General features: G+C 51.3%; 1 protein-coding gene across 2 annotated transcripts in view; it reads left to right on the top strand.

The window, feature by feature from the left end:
* POLE (DNA polymerase epsilon, catalytic subunit) overlaps positions 1-13,386 on the top strand; it is a 58,209-nt gene that overhangs the window by 21,098 nt on the left and 23,725 nt on the right. For both annotated transcript variants that reach the window (XM_075585144.1, XM_075585143.1), the window contains exons 19-29: positions 1,994-2,140; positions 4,216-4,361; positions 5,298-5,446; positions 6,751-6,843; positions 7,160-7,304; positions 8,315-8,472; positions 8,561-8,756; positions 9,662-9,876; positions 10,409-10,511; positions 10,601-10,681; positions 11,639-11,761. In XM_075585144.1, coding sequence (XP_075441259.1) covers positions 1,994-2,140; positions 4,216-4,361; positions 5,298-5,446; positions 6,751-6,843; positions 7,160-7,304; positions 8,315-8,472; positions 8,561-8,756; positions 9,662-9,876; positions 10,409-10,511; positions 10,601-10,681; positions 11,639-11,761 — 1,556 coding nt within the window. The remainder of the gene's footprint in view (positions 1-1,993; positions 2,141-4,215; positions 4,362-5,297; positions 5,447-6,750; positions 6,844-7,159; positions 7,305-8,314; positions 8,473-8,560; positions 8,757-9,661; positions 9,877-10,408; positions 10,512-10,600; positions 10,682-11,638; positions 11,762-13,386) is intronic.

Here is a 13,386-nt window from a genome sequence, read left to right as displayed (position 1 = left end):
TGGGCGGAGGTGGGAGGCTTGAGGGAGGTGGGGGCGTGGCTTCAGCGGAGGGACCCGCTACTCTCCCCCCCCTCCCTCCCTCCACGGGCTCGGGCTGGAGCTGCTGATTGAATCACAAGCAACACACACACACACACACACACACACACACACACACACACACATACATACACACACACACACACACACACACACACACACGCATACATACACACCCACACACACGCATACACACACACACACACACACACACACAGAGGCAGGCACTCCACACTCCTCCCCGCTCCCCGAAGCCTCTCCTCCTCCCGAAGCCTCCCCTCCTCATTGGCTCACAGCCACACCACGTGACGCGTCGAAGCTAGGGATTACAATTCTCTTGTATCCCATAGCGGCTGACGCGTCACAGCGTGTAGTGAGCTGTGCAGCCAGGGGGGGCCGGGACCGGCTCGGGAGGATTCCCCTGCTGGTGGGGAAAGCCTGTGCAGCCGCCCGCGCCGCCGGGCGCAGCGGGTCCCAGGCCTTACCGCCTGTCCTTATCAGAGAGCCAGTAAAGATAAGGGGAGGTGGGGAGGGGGGGCTCTGGCTGTACAAGCGCTTGCTGATCACACAGGGGCATCTCACACAGGGGAGCAGCCAGAGGCAATCCCCCCCTCCCAAGTCTCACTAACACACACATTAAGACACACTTGCTTAAGGAAGCATATGAGTAGCACCGTGGCTGATACTATACACGTGATACATAGAGCTTGGCTCCCTGCAGACGCACTAACCGGAACATCCTCCTACCAATTAGACTGTAAGCTCTTCGGAGCAGAGCGTCCTCTGCCACAATGCTACTTTTATGTCTGAAGCACTTATTCCTGTGATCTGTTGTGTGTATTATTTGTTATTTATATGATTACAAAGTGTATTACTGCTGTGAAGCGCTATGTACATTAATGGCGCTATATAAATAAAGACATACAACACACCCTTTAAATGTTACAGCATAGGTGTCAGGTTTTGGGTCACTCACCCTTTAACTCTGAGTACCGGAGTGACCAGGGAACCAGCACTAGTGATCGCACCGTCCCTGATTCAGGATGCGGTCTCCCTTACACAAACGAGCAATAAGATGATGACGTAACTAGTACAGTACATCAAGGGGCCCCTGGCGTTCCAGATCCCATAACGTAGTAGCTACGTCTGTAGACTTCCAAAGGGTTAAATGTCATTGGAATTGGTTCACATTGGTGCTAAGGGGCATTGTCCCATTTAATGCTGAGAACCCAACGACCCAGCACACTTTTTCTTGAACCAGCCCCAAACCAAGCAATATCCTGCATGTGTTTTTATTTATTTATTTATTTATTATATAAATAAATCAATTCTGTACTATGAAAAAATACTTGTGGCATTTATTTTTCTTTTATTTTTTTAAACATCTCTGAATGACATTTTTAATGTATTATAATGTAACAAGCATTTTTTGTTTATATAGCAACCATTTACAAAGTCACATCCCCTTCCTCTTCTGAAACAGACTCTGACACACCCCTTTTTGAGCCCTGCCCTCTCTCTAGCAGTGCACCAATTGTATCTAGTGACTGCTTGGTCACATGATCTTCCCCACAGAACTTTGCATCTTTGGTCCCCTTCTGCTGCACTGACAGACATTTAGTGAACCCAGAGCCAAAGGTCCGCCAATCGATCACAGGAGAACAGATCGATCGGCATCTTGGCTAATTACTAATCGTGTGGATTGTATTGAAGCACTTATTAAAGGGAGGGAAACAGCAGCTTGGACTGCTGCTTTAAAATACATTACTTTTTGTCCTTCCTTGTAGACACAACGGGGAGATTTCCGCTTAAGCGCCTACACGGGTTGTCTCCCAGCGATACTGCGTGATGTGCTGTTCATGTCCGCCGCTGTTAACGCTCTGCTCCCATATCGCAGCGTGGTTGCATCCGTGGAAGAGTCTCTCATTGCTTCGTGGTTTTGGTCTTCCCACAGTGCCCGCCAGCCGCAGTGAATATCACCGCATACAGCAGCAGCTGGAGTCTGAGAAGTTCCCCGCTCTCTGGCCCGGGAAGCCCCCCCGAGCCTTTCATGAGCTGAACCGGGAGGAGCAGGCCAAGTATGAGAAGAAGCGCCTGGCAGGTGAGTGAGACAGTAGCGCGGGTTATACAGGTGCGTCGAGTATTCCAAAAATTGCCTTACACTTGCCTTGGAAAATCTGGGGCTTTCACCAACAAGACCCAGGTACATGCTGCAAACATTTCACTGACATTTCTGCAGACAGACTAATGGCCCATCGGATTAGCACCGCAGGGGTCCCTGGCAGTCCCATTCCGTTTGAATGGGACTGCCAGGGACCCCCGCTGTTAATCCGATGGGCCATTAGTCTGTCTGCAGAAATGTCACTGAAATGTTGCAGCATGTACTCAGCATGTACCTGGGCCCCAGATTTGTTTTAGAATACAGTACTCGTCGGCACTACAGTAGATGGGATGGTATGTTTACGCTGCTGCTGCTGCTGCTGCTCTCATATCTCCCGGTTAGAACACACCTTTCCATGTCTCTGTCCCTCTAAGGCTGGGGTCATGGTGCCTTTGCCCGTGCTGAGGCGTGCGGAGGCTGTGGGAAAGCGGGTGCTTTCCCCGGCCATGGTGGGGGGGCGTTCCTAGGGGCGTCACAGAGCTGGTTCGCTCTGATTGGGCGAACCGCTCACGTGACCTGTCTGTCACGCTGAGAAATCAGTTTAACTGATTTCTCACGCAACGCACGGTCTGCGGCACCATGGCCCCAGCCTAAGGCTAAGATTATACACCCTGCGCGAACCGCTCGCGTAGCCTCCCGCACTCCTGCAGCCCCAGCGATCTGTGAATATGGCTGCAGGAGATTGGGGAGGCGATGCAGGGGCGTGGCGAACGCGTCACGAAGCTGGTTCGCCCTCATTGGCTGAACCAGCTCACGTCACGCGGCAACGCGTGAAAAGACACATTTTTGTTTGTCTCTTCAAATCGTGATCGTCTTGTAGTGCACACATGGAGTGACCTCATAGGCATTAGCCAATTTGAGGTTGGCGCATAATCGCAGGCTGTATAATCTCAGCCTAAGACTCATTATTTACGTACAAAAATTATATATACACACCACACACACACCACACACACCACACACACCACACACACCACACACACCACACACACCACACACACACCACACACACCACACACACCACACACACCACACACACCACACACACCACACACACCACACACACCACACACACCACACACACACACGTCCGTTTATCTTTCACTGTATCTTTAAAGCCCCGCCACCTGCTGTCTCTTACGGCTGAGATTACCGTGCGCACATGGCATCTCGCGCGCCTGGTGCCCGAGCGTTGGGTGAACTCCGCTTCCAGCGATTGGGGAGGCGTGGCGGACGCGTCACCAGGCTGGTTCCCTCTCATTGACCGAGCCTCTAGCGCGGTTGCGCGCACTATGTTCGGCCCCATAGGGAAGAAGTATGTTGTTCTCGCAGCGCGCACTATAATCTCAGCCTAAATCTGCTAATATACCACTTAGATTGTAAGCTCTCCGGGACAGGGATTTCCAGGTCTGGTTTTTGTTGTTGTTCTTGCACGTTTTGCATGATATTTCCCTGTGGGCCTCTTTCCTTGGCTGCAGACCTTGTTGGCGCTTTGGAAATTAAAATATACTTAAATGCAATGCTGCGTTTCACCGATTTCGGAAGAAAGAGTCTTTTTAGAAACGGCCGATCGGGAAAAGAGACCTGGGAGACAAATCTGATTTTTCACACATTTGCTGCGTTTTCCTAACAACGATGCCATAAACCGGGACTGGACAGCTCCAGTCCTCAAGGGCCACCAGCAGGCCAGGTATTGGGGATATCCCTGCTTCAGCACAGGTGGCTTAATTAGTCTGCGCCACCTGTGCTGAAGCAGGGATATCCCTGTCGGTGGCTCTTGAGGACTGGCATTGGCCCCTCCTGCCATAAAACTTCAAAACCGACTCTGTGGCTCTGGATTGAAGGCCCATCACACCGGGTTTTCCTTCCCAAACCTTTAATAACCGGGTGTCACGGGCAGCCATTCTCTGTGTGGAGATGATACGCCGCTTTGGGCCGGCGGGGATGGGTGACCGCTCGGTGCCTGGGCTGTGTCCCTAACGTCCTTCTCTTCCCCCCCACCCCCTTGCTGTCAGATTACTGCAGGAAAGCGTACAAGAAGATCCGTGTCACCAGGCTGGAGGATCGCGTCACCACCATCTGCCAGCGCGAGAACTCTTTCTACGTGGACACGGTGCGCGCTTTCCGTGATCGGAGATACGAGTTTAAGGGGCTGCACAAGGTGAGGGCTTCTCGCACAGATCTTGACGGCTGATGAAGTCCCACTTGATCCCCCCCGGCTTGCCCATTCTCCTGTCTGCTGCGAGACCTCAGACCCTATTTTCTCTCTGTTTTTTTTTTAATTCCCAGGATTGCCTTATGTCTGTCCCTAGCATGTTTAAACTTCCTTACCGTGTCTGCCCCTGCCACCTCTGGGAGGTTTTTTCAGGACTTAACGGCCCTTTCCGTGAAGTACTTCCAGACATTTCCCCCTTAACCTGCCACCGTCCAGCTTCAGCGCATGGCCTCAATGTTCTAGCTCTTTTCTCTTTCTGAACTATGCTTCCCTCTTGCACGTTGATCTGTTTGACTGATTTGTATGGTCCCCTCTCTCTCTCTCTCCTCTCTTTCTCCTCTCTTTCTCTTTCTCCTCTCTTTCTCCTCTCTTTCTCCTCTCTCTCTCTTTGTCTCTCTCTGTCTCTCTGTCTCTTTCTCTCTCTGTCTCTCTCTCTCGCCTCTCTCTCTCTCTCGCCTGTCTCTCTCTCTCGCCTGTCTCTCTCTCTCGCCTGTCTCTCTCTCTCGCCTGTCTCTCTCTCTCGCCTGTCTCTCTCTCTCGCCTGTCTCTCTCTCTCGCCTCTCTCTCTCTCTCGCCTCTCTCTCTCTCTCGCCTCTCTCTCTCTCTCGCCTCTCTCTCTCTCGCCTCTCTCTCTCTCTCGCCTCTCTCTCTCTCGCCTCTCTCTCTCTCTCTCGCCTCTCTCTCTCTCTCTCGCCTCTCTCTCTCTCTCTCGCCTCTCTCTCTCTCTCTCGCCTCTCTCTCTCTCTCGCCTCTCTCTCTCTCTCGCCTCTCTCTCTCTCTCTCTCTCGCTTCTCTCTCTCTCTCTCGCTTCTCTCTCTCGCCTCTCGTGCCTCTCTCTCGTGCCTCTCTCTCTCCCCCCCCATCTCTCCCGGGACCCTGCAGGTGTGGAAGAAGAAGCTGTCTTCTGCGTGTGAGAGCGGTGACGCCGCCGAGGTGAAGCGCTGCAAGAACATGGAGATTCTGTACGAGTCCCTGCAGCTGGCTCACAAGTGCATCCTCAACTCCTTCTACGGATACGTCATGCGCAAAGGGTAACTTCCGAGGGGGCGACGTGTACATACCTCTATTCACCTGCAGGGATCTTTAACATGAGAGCCCCACGCCCTGCACCTGCAGTGATCTTTAACATGAGAGCCCCACGCCCTGCACCTGCAGTGATCTTTAACATGAGAGCCCCACGCCCACTCCCTGCACCTGCAGTGATCTTTAACATGAGCCCCACTCCCTGCACCTGCAGTGATCTTTAACATGAGAGCCCCACGCCCACTCCCTGCACCTGCAGTGATCTTTAACATGAGCCCCACTCCCTGCACCTGCAGTGATCTTTAACATGAGAGCCCCACGCCCTGCACCTGCACCTGCAGTGATCTTTAACATGAGAGCCCCACGCCCTGCACCTGCACCTGCAGTGATCTGTAACATGAGCCCCACGCCCTGCACCTGCAGTGATCTGTAACATGAGAGCCCCACGCCCTGCACCTGCAGTGATCTTTAACACATCTGTTCATTTTAATCTTGGGACCTTTCCATGGTAGATAAAGGCTTTGGAAGGTTTATATCAGGTGTGGCCAACTCTAGTCCTCAAGGTCCACCAACAGGTCAGGTTTTATAGATATCCCTGCATCAGCACAGGTGGCTGTCATTGACTGAGTCACTGATTGATCCACTGATAGATCCACTTGTGCTGAAGCAGGGATATCCTTAAAACCTGACCTGTTGGTGGCCCTCGAGGACTGGAAGTGGCCGGTCCTGGTTTATATCATGTCTTTTGGTGATAATACTGTTCAGGGTTTAAAGTCATACAACAAAGAAAAGGGAGGTGACACAGCACTCCCCGAGTCCCCAATTTACTGCACTCGGTGTAATTACATGGAGTAACGGGGCTCAGTAGTCCCAGACATAATATATCAGGCAATCATTGGGTACAACTGCCATACAGCAGCTGCTCCCATCACTGGAAGGACAGATACTACTATAAGCCATACATTGGCAAAATTATAAGACGACAAGGCAATAGGTGTTTAATATACAGCGTGCAAGAATAAAAGCAATGTTCTACGATCAAGTGTCTGAGTCATTAAGCACAATGCTATGGGTATGGTTCATTCAAATGGCGAGACTCAAAGGACCTCAAAACTCGTCCTTATCTACATATCACTTATACCATGTATTTTGTATGTTATCTGGTAATTGATATCTGATATATCACACACATATAATGTACTCGCTAGCACAATGCTTGACTCTATAGTAATGATAGAGAATGGGATGCCTGATGTCCCGGCATCAAGAAATACACTGATCCACGGGGGTAACCTCTCCTCCCTCCCCCCAGAGCTCGCTGGTACTCCATGGAAATGGCCGGGATCGTTTGCCACACGGGCGCCAACATCATCATGCGGGCTAGGGAGCTGATCGAGCAGATCGGGTGAGTAACGGGGCGGGGGGGTGGGCGATGATTCAGAGAGGGGCATGCGGGCTAGGGAGAGGTGAGAAGTCTCCCCTTCACTGAAAGGGGATCACCTCCCGGCGGAGGTGGCGGTGGTAAATACATGAGGGAGATCTGTTTATAGGCAGAGATTAGCCCATTGGCTGCCTGGGGTCCTGCAGCAGATTGAGGTTTATAGGTAGGCATGGTTGGCCATAATGGTTTGGCAAACCAGCTGACAGTAGGATGATCTTGCGGGCGTGTCCATGTTGTGCGTTGCGGCCTCTCACGCGGTCTTCTTTCCCCACCCCCACAGGAGACCTCTAGAGCTGGACACAGACGGGATCTGGTGCGTTCTCCCCAACAGCTTCCCCGAAAACTTTGTAATCAAATCCACCAACGCCAAGAAGCCGAAAGTGACCATTTCTTACCCGGGAGCCATGCTTAACATCCTGGTGAAGGTAACTGGCCCCGCATGAATCAGAGATGTCTGATTTTATTTTTAAATGTCTTGATCTTACTGGACAAGTACAGCTTTGCTAAAGAGAGAGAGCGCTGCTGAAACTCGTGCTCCCTACTAGATATACATGTAATACATTCCACGAGGCGTACAGACCGTTCCAGAGTCTCTCACGATAAAGCATGAAGCGAGTATCGGGGATTTAAAGACACATTGGGGTTTATACGTTGGTATATCTAAGGATAAACTAGAGCACGAGTGGCCAGAAACAGGCCGGGTATTGGGGATAGTCCTGCTTCAGGACTGGAGGTAGCCACCCCTGCTCTAGAGCCATAATTAGGCAGTCTAAAAACCTCAAAATCCATATTATTGCTCCGTTGTTCTTGAGTTTACCATTTGGTACCTATCTCAATACATAAGTATCCGATCGTGAAACGTTTGTCCTGTATTCTGTCCGGGCTGTGGCATGCTATTGGTGGTTATGTTCTGCGTGACGCACATTCGTCAAACGTCCTACATTGCCGTGTGCTGTACTATGGCTTATAATGCGTGCTCTTTCACTGTGTATTGGATGATAATAATTAATAAATAACTTTATTTCATATAGCGCTTTGCGCCCAATGGGACTCCAAGCGCGTCACAATTGCATCATAGCGCGCGGTACACAGCGCATAGGAATGTTACAGGCAGACTCCCTGCCCCAATGAGCTTACAGTCTATGTGTTTGGTGCTTGCAAAGGCAGATAAAGTAACTTGCCCAAGAAGCTGACACCAGGAATTGAAGCAGGCTGCCCTGCATCAAACACAGTGTCATTGAAGCTGTAAACAGTGTCTTTCCTCGCAGAGCTGCTCCATCTCCTATGTATCTATGTTGGACACAACATTCTGAGTATTAAGATTCTCTGCTTAACGCTAATAGAGGTATATAGGGCTGCAGTTGTTATAACCCCTGCAGTGCGTGACAAGCTCTTCCTGCCCTGAATGTATTCACAACCACGTAACCTTTCTCAGGAGGGATTTACAAACCATCAGTACCAGGAGCTGAGTCACCCGTCCACGCTCACCTACATCACCCGCTCCGAGAACAGCATCTTCTTTGAGGTGGACGGGCCGTACCTGGCCATGATCCTCCCGGCGTCCAAGGAAGAAGGGAAGAAGCTGAAGAAAAGGTCTGCCCGTGCGTCCCTCCCTCCCCCCTGTGTCGGCCTCCCCCCCCCCGCGCAGCGGCTGATCACTTTCCGCGCTCCCGCCCCGCAGGTACGCGGTGTTCAATGAGGACGGCTCACTGGCCGAGCTGAAGGGCTTCGAGGTGAAGCGGCGCGGGGAGCTGCAGCTGATCAAGATCTTCCAGTCGTCCGTGTTCGAGGCGTTCCTGAAGGGCAGCACGCTGGAGGAGGTGTACGCGTCGGTGGCCAAGGTGGCCGATTACTGGCTGGATGTGTTGTACAGCAAGGTAAGCGCGCACGGGAAGTCTGGAGCAGGCGGAGGATGGGGGGACAGCACATAGGCGAACAAAGGCAGCAAGGGTCATATTAATAATCACATTACAATGGCCATAGGGGGCTTTATGGCTTAGCAGTGCTTAGGAAATATGGCACAGGATGCACTGGGCTGAGACCGGGAAGATTAAGGGACAGTAACAAGGAGGGGGGAGACTGGGCAGTGTGGAGGGTACTACAGAAAGGTCCCTCTGTCTGTCTGTGTCTCTCTCTCTGTCTGTGTCTCTCTCTGTCTGTCTCTCTCTCTGTCTGTCTCTCTGTCTGTCTCTCTCTCTCTCTGTCTGTGTCTCTCTCTCTGTGTCTCTCTCTCTGTGTCTCTCTCTCTGTGTCTCTCTCTCTGTGTCTCTCTCTCTGTGTCTCTCTGGTTTGCATTCGTGGCTAATGTAGTATGTAACCGGTGAATGTTACACAAATAGCGCTTGTCCTGGATGAGGTGATGGCTTCTGCAGGTGTCTGATTTGGGCCCATGTAAGGGAGGGATTGTGGTACAGTGGCTGCAGATTTGAGCCCATGTAAGGGAGGGATTGTGGTACAGTGGCTGCAGATTTGAGCCCATGTAAGGGAGGGATTGTGGTACAGTGGCTGCAGATTTGAGACCGTGTAAGGGAGGGATTGTGGTACAGTGGCTGCAGATTTGGGACCATGTAAGGGAGGGATTGTGGTACAGTGGCTGCAGATTTGAGACCGTGTAAGGGAGGGATTGTGGTACAGTGGCTGCAGATTTGAGACCGTGTAAGGGAGGGATTGTGGTACAGTGGCTGCAGATTTGGGACCATGTAAGGGAGGGATTGTGGTACAGTGGCTGCAGATTTGAGAAGGGTAGTAAGAGTAGTTAGAGCCGTCTCGCTCTCTCCCGCAGGCAGCCAACATGCCGGACACGGAGCTGTTCGAGTTGGTCTCTGAGAACCGCTCCATGTCCCGGCGTCTGGAGGATTACGGCGAGCAGAAATCCACCTCCATCAGCACCGCCAAGCGCCTGGCCGAGTTCCTCGGGGACCAGATGGTGAAGGACGCCGGGCTGAGCTGTCGCTACGTCATCTCTCGTAAACCCGATGGCGCTCCGGTCACTGAGCGGTAAGATCTGCCTGGCAGCAGCACCTGGCTTCATCGCGCCACTGTACTGTGTGAACGAGCGGATATCATCACATACAGTCTGTATTGTTACAGACCCGAATCACAAGTCACTACATAATAGTGCTAATACACAAGCCATAAATCGGGCATTTTGGGTGGGTGGGGGGGAGAGATTACGACGCATTTTCTGCGTATGCGTTTCCCATAATGATTATGACTGCCAGATATTTACGGCGAGCATGTCTCTATGCCGCTGCGGGCCAGATCACCGTTCTGCCGTGTATCTCGTTGAGATCAGGTGCAAGTTTTCAAATAAATGATTTATTTGACGTCTCTGTGATGTCCCCGCCTCCCCCTGTTGCGCAGACTTGCGCTTCCGTGCACAGCTAAAATGTGCTCTGTGGTTCAGCTTTGCCATGTGTGCGGGACCTCTGGCAGGACACGTGTGATGTTCTCCAGTGCGTAGCGGGTCCCTTGTTGGCCCAGGGAGCGGTTTGAACACCTGGCACGTGTGCCGTGTTGTATCTTGCAGGGCTATCCCCCTGGCAATCTTCCAGGCAGAGGTGGGAGTGAAGAGGCATTACCTGCGCAAGTGGCTGAAGAATTCTTCCCTTCAGGACCTGGACATCCGCTCGGTTCGTCCCGCTGCTCTTCCTTCCTCATCCCTTCCCACCATCTCCAGCCCTACTGTCTCCAACCTTCATCTCTCCCGCTCTCCCTTCAGATCTTAGACTGGGATTACTACATCGAGCGGCTGGGCAGCGCCATCCAGAAGATTATCACCATCCCGGCTGCGTTACAGCAGGTGAGGCGATCTCGGGCAGCGCCAAGCAGGAGGGATAACACCGGCTGTAGGGTCTCACCCTAAACGATGTCGGCTCCGGGGACCCCCTGCTTCTGGGATACCTCCGTAGGGGGGGTACTAGTATCTCTGCGGAGCTAAAGGTCCAGGTCACGTGGGCCAACAGAAAGCCGCACCGGATGACGTCACAAGGCTTCCTATTGGCCCGGGTGACGCGGGACATTTAAACGCCGCCATTAGATTAAGGAACGCCGTTTCTCTGCCTGCAGAGATACCGACAGCACCTACGGAGTTAAGTATCTCTGGAAGCAGGGGGTCCCCGGAGCTGAAAGTAACACCGTTCAGCTCCGGAGACCCCCCCCCGCTTCAAACCTGTAATTAAGAAAAATGTTCACGTTATCCCGTATTGCTGCTTTTAACAGCAATGAGTGGTCTGCTTCATAAGAAAGTGGCGCAGAAGTAAGGCGCCGATCAAACGTCATTTGAACGTTTCCTTCTATTGATCGTCTTGCACCTGGTGACTTTAAATCCCACCGTTGTCATTTGGAGTACGCGACTTCTGATATGAATGTATTAAAGCAGCGGTTCTCAACGCCAGTCCTCAAGTCCCCTTCCCCCTCCCCCCCCCCCCCCAAAAGGTCAGGTTTTCAGGATATCCCTGCTTCAGCATAGGTGGTTCAGTCAAAGACTGAAAACCTTACCTTTTGGAGGGGATGGTTTCTTGAGGACTGGAGTTGATAACCCCTGTATTAAAGGGAAGCTACAGGAGGTGTTAGGGGAGCGGTTACTGGATGGTATAAAGAACACGGGTTTAGTTTTTCAAGGTGACCTTGTTTGCAGCAGTGACTCACATCTGCGGTCGTGTTATTCAGAGGGCAGTGTGGGTCTCTAGCAAAACAAAGGCCTGAACATCAGCGGGTTGTCTGGCGTGATCACGGTCTGTGTGTGTCCCCCCCGCAGGTGAAGAATCCCGTGCCCCGCGTGCGGCACCCCGACTGGCTGCACAAGAAGCTGCTGGAGAAGAACGATGTCTACAAACAGAAGAGGATTAATGAGCTCTTCACCAGCGAGGGCAAGAGACAGGTGAGGAGAGAGGGGAGGGAACATGCCGGGGAGGGTCTGTGCTTCCGGTGAGGACCCGAAACGCTGGCACGTTGTAGGTGCCTGCACCCGCCGCTCTTTGGTTCCGTGCTGTGCAATCCCCATCAAAGCATTCTCTTCTGCGTCAAGCTAATGTCCACACACTTAGAGGAGCTCAAAGCAATGTCTGCTACCCTGACACGTTCCTAATGACATTTACACCATATTATACTTAGAGCGGTTGTGTAAATAAGCCGAGTTTCAGCAAAAATGGGACCTGGTGCAAAATAAAGCATTCAATAAACTGAGAAGAAGCTGAATGTCCGTTTCCTTGTAAACGTTCTCGCTCCGTTCTCGGGTAGAAGTAGTGCCTGTAATATTACACTTGCAAAGTCTGCCTGCGGCCACGCTGTCGCTGAGCTCGCTCATGCTTGAACGGTTACGTCACCAACTCTCCAAGCATGAACGCTCGGCTGTCCTGCTGAACCGAGCGGGGGGTGCGTGTCATTGGCTGGATCGGGGCTATGTCTGTGTGTGTGTGTGTTGCTGTGTGCATTGACTGGTGCTGATTGGTTGCTGAAGGGTCATGTCACCGTTCAGCGCGCTTGAAAATCAATTTTCCCTGTCTCCCAATCAGTGTGCTATAGTACAAAAAACAATTATATGCTGCACACCATAAATCCTATACATAACAGTATTACCAGTGCTGCTGGTTCAAGGGATACCTGTAACAATCATCCAGTCTGGAATAAATGGAAGGATCCAGCGCTCCACAGATTTTAAAAGTTCAAATTTATTGCGCCATACACAACGACCGTTTCGACCTTAGTAGGTCTTTCTCAAGTGAAAAAGGCATAGTGCCAAAGACAAAAACAGGAGTATATATACCCGCTACAATCACATAACAAAGTGATAAACATTAAAACACCTGTTCCAATAGCAATCCCATAGCATTACACACACAATATTAAACACATGAACAGTCTTATCTTTAGGCTCCTGATTGGCTGCAACATCTTTCTGTCTTTGTTTGCTGACACCCCCACTGCTGTTGTGAATCTCCATTGATGTTGATGATCCCGGCCGTGCGTCACGCGCATGCGCGGCCGTGCGTTCCACGCATCCATTCTTGCGTTCCAGCGACGTCATTCCTCATCTGGTTTGGTACTTCAGCCGAAGTCCCGCAAGATTACGGCTCTCCGTCTCATCCTGGTGTCTTTACAGGGCTGTTCAGCATAGGGGTTGTCATCTTCTTCAATCCGGCGCCATCCTCTCCTTAGGCAGTGGGGATCATCCATTTCTTTAGTCCAAAATGATGATGAGCACTATCTCAATAAGCCATGAAATGAAGAAAAGGAGTCATAATTGTGTTTCTTGCTTATGATTGCTCCCATGTGTATTAAAATCTTTAAAAATTGAATCATTTGAGCAAATATATATAATAAAGTTTTATATACATATAAATCAACCGGCAGCAACAACCACCACATTACTCGACAAGTCACCTTTTTAGACAAAAAGCACCCAAATGAGATGTAGTCATTTAACCCTCTAGGATGTACTGTGTCTAACGTGAACGTCCAGAATGTTTCACGTTGTAACAATAAGGCCTCGGCCATGGTTATTGC

This window comes from Ascaphus truei, unplaced genomic scaffold (genome assembly GCF_040206685.1).
Source record: "Ascaphus truei isolate aAscTru1 unplaced genomic scaffold, aAscTru1.hap1 HAP1_SCAFFOLD_955, whole genome shotgun sequence".
Taxonomy (NCBI): domain Eukaryota; kingdom Metazoa; phylum Chordata; class Amphibia; order Anura; family Ascaphidae; genus Ascaphus; species Ascaphus truei.
The sequence above is the reverse complement of the archived record's forward strand: the minus strand, read 5'-3'. Positions and strand labels throughout refer to the sequence as shown.